Raw genomic sequence first — 8,942 nt, 5'->3', positions numbered from 1 at the left:
CATTAACAGTAGTCAACAGTACTGTCAATGCTTGGCACACATACATTTAACACACCCATCCTTATAAAAGAACACAGGACCTGCTGTGTGCGAATGTTGAGGACACATCGTCAACACGTTGTCAACCAATCCCCCACACAGTGCATTAGACCACTAAGATTATACCGACAAACATGTTGGTTGTTAAGACACAGCCAGCCATCAAAGATTATACCAACATGTTGGTTGTAAAGACGCAGCCAACCAACTGCAGTGGTTACAGATGACAGAGGAGGAGGAGCTGGGAGTGTTTCAGGACTTTTATACTGCGACATGTTCATGAGGGCCCAAGGTTACCACATCCATGGACTCTGCCAGTGTATTACACACATTACATCAAGTTCTGTGAGTGGCACAGCTTCTCCAACAACAAAACAAGCCCTGGGGGCGGCTGCAGGGACCATTATTATAAGGCTCTGGCCAAGGTGTGCTACAGGCAGGGCAAAAACTCCAAAGAACATGCCAATAAACTCAACCTATTCTGATGATCCCCCCTGTGACAGTGCCTGACATTCCTGTGACAGGGCTGTGAAAGCGCCTGTCAGTATCATGGTCAGTAACATGTCTGTATCATGTCACTATGTTATAATCATGGTCTACATTTATCCATTCATGAATGACATGATGATAGATGTATGCTCATATTCCATTCCAATCCCATCTATTTATTTAAATATCACATTTTACAACACAAGGTTAACAAAGTGCTGCACAAGAAATACAATACAATAAATAAATACACTGCATAAGCTAAAACGCATAAAAGAACAAGAAACCCAGTAAAGTAAGAAACAAAATAAACAAAAAAGGAAACGCATCACTATAGAATTAAAGACGCAACAGAGTCAGCAGCCAGTGAATCAAAGCAGAGGCCACAAAACTCAAACGTGATCAAAAAGCCATGGTATAAAAGTGAGACTTAAGGCAAGATTTAAATGTCTCAACGATGGGGGCCAGTTTGATATAAGAGTGTAGTAGCTCATTCCACTATTTTCAGGGGTATACAACTGAAAAGGCTCTGTCACCTCTGGTCTTTAAACACCTTTGGGATGACAAGTTGATGACAAGTAAAAACAATGAAAGACTTCAAAACAATTGTGAACAGGGAGCCATTGAACAACAGTATAGCCAGAATCAGTGTAATATGGGCATGCCTGTGGGTTACAGTTAAGAGACATGTCGCAGCATTTTGGACTAACTGTAAACGTGCAATGGAGGCCAGCATATGCATTACAGTAGTCCAAAAATAAAAGCATGTCTGGTGATAGATAGTATGTGAACGGTAAGTGACCCCTGCAATCCCCATGATACCAGTGACACTATGCTCTTCTAAGCAATAAATAAGACTTTTGTGGTCGATTGTGTAAAACGCAGCAGTTAAATCTAGAAGCAACAGAATTGCAGTCACTAGAATCAGTGGTCAACAATACATAATTAAAAACCCTCAACAATGCTGACTCAGTACAGTAAAACGCTTTAAGCCCGGATTGAAAAATGCCAAAAATGCTGTGTACATGTATATTAGAAAAGAGTAAGACTATGTAATTGTGTATAGTTTTCTGAAGGATTTAAAAAAATGAAAGGAAGCTTTGAAATAGGTCTGTAGTTTGAAGACAGATGTATCCAGATTTCCTTTTTTTTAATCAATGGTTCAATGGTACTCTTTTTCTGAGTGGTGCAAACCACTCCAACAACCAGCTTCGTCTGTATCTATGTTCGTGTCTATGTATGTGTGTACCTGTACGTGTGTGTACCTGTACGTGGGACCCCAAAAAATGAGCATGGTTACTATGGTCACTGACATTACGTCAGACCACAGCTGATCAGGCTATATAAGACCTTGCACCACTCAGTTCACACGGGTGTGATTTTTATTAAATATGCTGGTACAACACCCACAACATCTCCAAGACCTCTCTAAGGAGGTGAGTGGGGATAGCATCTGTGGGGCAGGATGAGGTTTTAAGTTCAATGACAGCCATGGAGGGGTCAAAGCCATGAAGGGTGGAGATATGTCTCTAATCATGGTACTGATCTTGTCTACAAAACAGCAAAGTGTGTGTACAGTATGTATGTGTACAGTATGTATGTATTCATTGGATTTTATATCTATCTATCTATCTATCTATCTATCTATCTATCTATCTATCTATCTATCTATCTATCTATCTATCTATCATATCATATTATAAAAAGAGCACATAAACAAACTATAGGAGTCTTGGTAAAATTGCGAGAAAGAGCTTGTGAGCATGGCCTCACTCTTAAAACAATAAATCCGAGTACCACACAGGGAAAAAATCCAAGACAGAAAAAACAAACAAGGGGTTCTCCTATAGGAGCTCTGGACTGTTTCCAGGGGAGTAGGCCTACACCATATGGTTCTGTCATGCAGTCCAAAACTATTCATCATTATCACTAACAGACAGGTCACGTTTCATGTGCTTGTGAGTTCCCACGTGGAGTGGACGTGGACGCAATGTATGCACAAGTTAATAGGCCTATGTCGATTATGTCATTTTCATAATAATTCATAATTGCGATTAAAATGTAATTGTGTTTCTGTCATTGAACAGAAGTGACGCGTTTTGAGCTTGCAGATCTGCTATTTCCACTATTGATGTTTATTTTTTTAAGTATAAAGTAATTAAATGTGTTCATGTGTTTCATATGCAAAGCCAAACAGAAATGTCATCTTCATTCATAATGTTCCAATAATGTTCAGCGACACATACCGGTAACAATGTAATTGCAATTGCAATTATTTGTGTGACAATTCACCGTAAAGTCAAATCTCATAATCGTGACAGCTCTACAAGTTAATGCATAACTTAATAAAACTATCACCAACTGTACATCATTGAATGAGTCAACCCTGTCCCCCAAGAGTTTGAATTGCAGAACTGTATATAGAGCGTTTCATGCCCCTGTATACAAACAGTCCAAGTCTGAGCATTTTTGTGCAGTGACTAATGTCCTGTTGCCTACCATCCTCTTCCTCTTGCAGTCTGGTCTCATCTTTCATTCCTACCAGCATCTGAATCTGCTTCCCTTCCCTCCTCCCCCCCGTTGCTGTTCTTCTAGCATGTGTCCCATAACCCTCTGTCGTCTCTGTCCCTCGATCGCCAATGATCTGTCCCCTGGCTCCTCATAATAGGTCTGCTCTATATGACTCCTCTTCCAGCCCACTTCACTTAACTCAGTGTGAGGTTCTCAAAAGTCAAACGTGGGGTCAAGGGGCCTCCTCTGTGTGCCTTGTGGGGGGTGGAAATGGAAATGAGACCTGATGAGTTGCAGAGAGTACAAATGGAACAGAGAGAACACCTGGTTACATACTGTACAGTATGCAGGCACCACCACATATCTGGAACAAACTCCCAGAAAACTGCATGTCTGCTGCCACTCTTGTTTTCTTTTAAACACAACTAAAGAGAAAAAAAAGAAAGAACAATCCGAGCACTCAAAATGTGGAGGAGAGGAAGTGAAATTCCGCAAAAGCCAACATGTTTCGACCTCTCACGGTCTTCGACCTCTCACGGTCTATTCACGTGACGTTACCAGTGAACAACTAAAGACCCTTCTGTTTGCCGCTGCCTTTGATTGAATTCTTTTTTATTTTTTCTCTTCTGCACTGTAACTATATTTTTTTTTTACTTATTTGGTTTTATGCATCCTAGTGCATGTTATATAATTGTGTTTCCTTTGCTTGATGTTCTGTGTAAAGCACATTGAATTGCCTTTAATTGCCTTGCCTACAGAGAATAAACATGGCAGCAAATGGACCGTAGTTGTACCCTCTCAGGGTTATGGGGTCCTTGAAATTTAAAACGTTTGAGAACTTATTACTCATGTCTTCTTGTACTGAGCAACAGTGGTGGAAACTACATTTACTCAAAAACTACTGTACTTAAGTACAATTTGTACGGCCTTTACTGCATGTCTTCCCCCCATCTCTCTCCCCATTTCCTGTCAGCCTACTGTCTGTCCCTCCATTTAAAAAATATAAAATAAAGGTGAAAGCCACAAAAAAAACATTAAAAAAAACCATACATTAACCACTTCAGCCCTATACATTTCGGCCATTTGAAAATAGCCGATCTACAAGCTCACAATGTGTTGCCTTGCGACCCATTGTGAGCTTGTAGATCTGCTATTTTCAAAAGATGTGTAGGCCTATACATTCGAAAACTATAGGCTATGGGAATTCCCAGAGTCAGACTTTTACTTATTTTACTACTAAATCCCACCAGCTTGAAAAGGAGCTCAAATGGTTAATTCATAATGTCAGAACAGGAACAGGGAAATAACTGGCATGTCATAGTGAATTGTATGACATTGTATGAATTGACACGACTTACTTCTGTAATCTGCAGAACAGCTGAGGCGACGTTATCGTTATTGTTCCTGCAAAGGCAACTTCTACAAGCATTCTATAGTCATTGCTATTCAGAAACCAGGAAACCTGATGAACCTGCCAGCGCAATCTTTTTTTATTTCTGTTTTGTCAGGCTAATTCAGGTAAATCCTTCAGTTCAATCTGCAGCAGGTGTGGGTCCCGCTACTACTACAAAGGATTAGTTAGGCTATAGCATAATAACAGTTATAACAGCTAAACATGCTTTGTAAACATTTCATAATACAAGTCAAGTCTAATAGTGTTCAGGAAGTAAAGTAAACAATTTTTACACATATTGTGTGTATAGTTAGTTACTAAATAGTAGCCTAATACTAGTAATAATATAGAATTAATCCATTTTGAGCGGGAACCCCTTTTGATTTGAAAAATCGTTAAAATGTGCCTCTAATCTTTCAGAAAATTGTCATGATTTAGAAGACATTTTTTTAAATTTCGACATCAGGCCTAAATGCGTTAATATAATAACATATTGTGTGACTATATGCCACTATGCAGTATATGCAATAAGTGGTCATCACTGCATTATAACAGTCATAATACTGTATGCTGCCCTATTGTGTCTCAGTAAGTAGTAGTGTTCTGAAAAAGGCATTAGAATGACATTGTTAGGTTTGCATATTGGGCGGGAACCCCTTTTGGTGTTAGCATTATGTTATCCTTTAGCTATTGAAAAATAGCAGATCTACAAGCTCATAGCGCGCCACCGAGTGGCGCGCTACGAGCTCGTAGGTCTGCTATTTTTGAAAAATCAAAAAACGACTGACATAGAAACATAGCTTTTTCAGAAAACTGTCAGGATGTAGAAGACATTTTTAGAATCTGATCTCAGGTCAAAATGGGTTTAGATATCGTCTCTGTTGGGTGGGAACCTCATATGTCCAAAATTGTTACTTTTCAGGATTCAAAAACAGCAAAGGTAGCAGATCTCAGCTCAAAACGTGTTGCAATAAGCCTGTGGATCTGCTACTTTTGATGCTTTATTTTGACGCTGCAGTATGATCACGTAGGCCGTTTAATTCACGAAAGTTAAAATATAGAGATTGGATCCTTTCTGCCAGACAGCAACGATACATACATAATTTAGTATGAACTAGGGAATGCGCATAAAGTTGTCTATACAGATCGGTGCAGGTATAGGTTAAAAAATGAATTGGCCTGTTATAGCGCCACCATGAGGCTGATGTGGGTTTTTTAAGTGGCATTTGTTCCTGTGCCTAGTGGGAATGTGTGTGTGCATAATTTCACAGAAATTGCACTCTGCATTCATGATTTGAGGCATTTTGTTCATAACGGACCAATCCTGCAAACTTTGGAAGGCAACCTTAGCCAATGGGGATGGAATATGGGGAAGCGTCCGTGTTGATCACATGACTATGGTGTATACCGATTTGCGAGATGCATGGATGAAATGGATGAGTAATGTACAGAAATGTGTTTTGCCAAAATCGGCCTCATGGTGGCGCTATAACAGGCCATTGTGGAAATATTGGGGCAGAGGTTCGTCGTTGGCATCCAGTGAGCAGAGTTTGGCATCGACCGGGCTAACGGTGCCGGAGATTAGCTGTACGCAGACGGACTGACACACAGACGGAGTGCAAACATAGAGTATATAAAAGGATAGAGACTGAACTGGCGCGAAGCTCCGCCCCCCCAGCTATTCATGTCAGTGGAAGTTGCTCAGTGGCGTTTTGAAGCACCCGGAAGACTGCCGGAAGTACCGTCTCAGAACGTCTACTTCCGCATTTGACCACCAAATTTTGGTGGTCAAATGCGGAAGTGCAACCGAGCGCTCAATGTTAAAGCCCAGCTGCACGGGGTTTCCCGGTCATGAATCCAAGGGTCCGCCTGTAGTCCCTCCTCCTACCACTAGGGCCGAGCGCCTCAACGTTGAATAGCCTCACTGGCCCCTTGAGTTCAAAACACATTCTCCCCATGCCTTCGGCTGGTGGAGACAATTAGCTTGCATGCACAGAAGATGGGTGAAATGAAATGAAATGAAATGAAATCTATATTTACCCAGGGTATCTGGGCTAAGCTCAAGAACTTGTTTCCAGCCAGGCCCTGCTCATAGAACACATTTCATCGTAGTGGTTGATGCCTTGTTCAAGGGCATTTCAGCGGTGGTAATTTTAACGTGTCGGACGGCTGATTCGAACTGGGAACCTTCCGGTATCTAGACCGCGCCGCTATCCGTTCGGCCACCGCTGCCACAATGGTGGTCAATGGTATAATCCAAATACTGTAATAATAGAAAATAATGTGTGTTCTTCTTTTCAGTGGTAAAGCATATCATTCAACAACTCATCCATCTCTCTCTTCGAACTCCTGTCAAGTAAGAAGAGTCAGGACACTATGATGGACATCGATGCCATTGTATACACAATCTGTTTTGTCATCTATGCCCTCACTGTAATTCTGGGAATCACAGGCAACTCTTTGGTGATATGGGTTGCCAGCTTCAAACTCAAGGTAGCCTATATGAAATCTTCACTTTAGAAATGCTATTCATGAATCTTTGGGGAATGGTAATTTCCTGAGGTTAAAATGAGTGCCACCTGGTGGACAGAAAGTGTTGTGCAGGTGCCAGAGAACAAGGACAAATGGTAACACTTTACAATAACGACATGTTATAACGCATTTATAAACATTTATAAGCCGTTTATAGATGAGTAATAATCATGAACAATCATTGTTGACATCCGTAAATGTTCACCTGAATATTTATAACTATGTTTAAACATCATTTATACGTTATTATAAGGTATTAGTAAGTAGTAAACTATTCACATACATGTAGTTATAAATGTTTAGGTAAACATTTACGGACGTCAACAAACAGTCAAACAGTCAGTTCATGATTATTACTCATCTACAAACTGCTTATAAATGTTTATAAATGCGTTATAACAGGTCGTTATTGTAAAGTGTTACCAAATAAATAAATACATTTTGTTTTTTTGCAATTTTAATAAAAAAAACAGATTTTCACATTCTGGCACAGGAGGGTTGTGTATAGATGAACACGGATTCAAACGTTTTGGCACCCATTTAATTCAGTCTCAGTCAGTAACATACACTAGGAAGCAAAATAAAGTTCTGCTTATGGTGAAGGCAGACTGTATAGGGAGGCTAATGAGTCTGCCTCACCACAAGCAGAACTTTTTTTCTTCTACCCACCTGTTTCATTGAAGAGTACCTGTTTGAGAAAGCCACTATGACTGAACCCAAGCAGCACTTCCTTCTGTTTTAATAGAGTAGACTATTCATGAAATTCATCTAGATTAGTAATAAAATGTGCTTTGAAAAGTAGTACCATGATTTGTGTTAATGATTAACTGCATTATTTTCTAAAAGCAGATGCACCTTCTATTCTTCTTCTTTTTCAATTGAGGGATTGCATACAGTATCTGATTTTGGAACAAAAATATAACTTAAAAGTGTCCCTTGCTGTAGTCTCCTCTACAATATTGTCTATCTCCTGCTTCCTCATTCATCTCCAGCCTACAGTGTACAACGTGTGGCTGGTGAACCTGGCCGTGGCTGACCTGATCTTTTGCTTCACGCGTGCCCTTTCTCTCTTCGAGGGAAGTTCTCTCATCAGCTGCAAGTTCAACGGCTTCTTCAAGTACGCCAATATGTTCTGCTCCGTCTTCCTGCTGGCTGTTATGAGCATTGACCGTGTGCTGAGGGTCTGGTGTCCCATCCTCCACAGGAATCGGAGCACCGTGCGAGCTGCAAGGGTGATATGCGCTTGCATCTGGCTGTTGGCATCCGCTTTGAGCGCTCCATACTTCCATTACCGGGAAGTGTACCTGGGGAGTAACAACGTGACCAAATGTAGAGCGGTTGTGAAAGGGTCAAACAACACAGACGTCATCGTTCTAGCGTTGAATATAGTTCGCTTCTCGTGTGGCTTCCTGCTGCCTTTCATCGTCATCCTTCTCTGCTCCATCCTGACAGGCATTGGCATCAGACACAGGCTGATGCCAAGCACAGGCCTCGCAAAGACATCTCGATCACTTCGCATCTTGGCGTCGCTGGTCATTGCTTTCTTTCTGTGCTGGGCGCCCTACCACTGCTTACAGTTGGTCAGTAGTATGAGGGACAACAAAAGTCTTGTGGTAAAGATCGGGCTACAAGTGGCAAAGGCGTTGGCATACTTCAATAGCTGTGTGAACCCACTGCTCTACTTCACTATGGGGGTGGACATGAAGGCCAAGTGCAGACAGAGCCTAGCTGGGGTGTTCCGCACGGCGCTGGCTGACGATGAGGATACGAGAACATCTGGGGTGGATGGGGGATCATACACCCAATCCCACGCACTCTCAGTGGACAGCTGTAAATGACAATGCGAGTTTCCTCTTCAGGAATTCGAACACACTTACCTATTGTCTATTGACATATATATATTTTTTTTAAGATATTTTGTATCTTTACTTTTATTGTTTTATTGTGATGTTTTACTGTATGGTGTTTGAAACAAATA

At 41.0% G+C, this 8,942-nt stretch overlaps 1 protein-coding gene across 1 annotated transcript; it reads left to right on the top strand.

Moving 5' to 3' along the window:
* Positions 1–6,808: 6,808 nt before the first annotated feature.
* Positions 6,809–8,802, top strand: LOC306923271 (C3a anaphylatoxin chemotactic receptor-like; the record flags this gene model as incomplete). The annotated part of the gene is made up of 2 exons (XM_079501303.1): positions 6,809–6,925; positions 7,957–8,802. 2 exons carry the CDS (start codon positions 6,809–6,811, stop codon positions 8,800–8,802), a joined length of 963 nt encoding a protein of 320 aa, XP_079357429.1.
* Between the last annotated feature and the right edge of the window lie 140 nt (positions 8,803–8,942).

The sequence above is a fragment of the Electrona antarctica genome (genome assembly GCF_951216825.1).
Source record: "Electrona antarctica genome assembly, chromosome: 5".
NCBI lineage: Eukaryota > Metazoa > Chordata > Actinopteri > Myctophiformes > Myctophidae > Electrona > Electrona antarctica.
The sequence above is the reverse complement of the archived record's forward strand: the minus strand, read 5'-3'. Positions and strand labels throughout refer to the sequence as shown.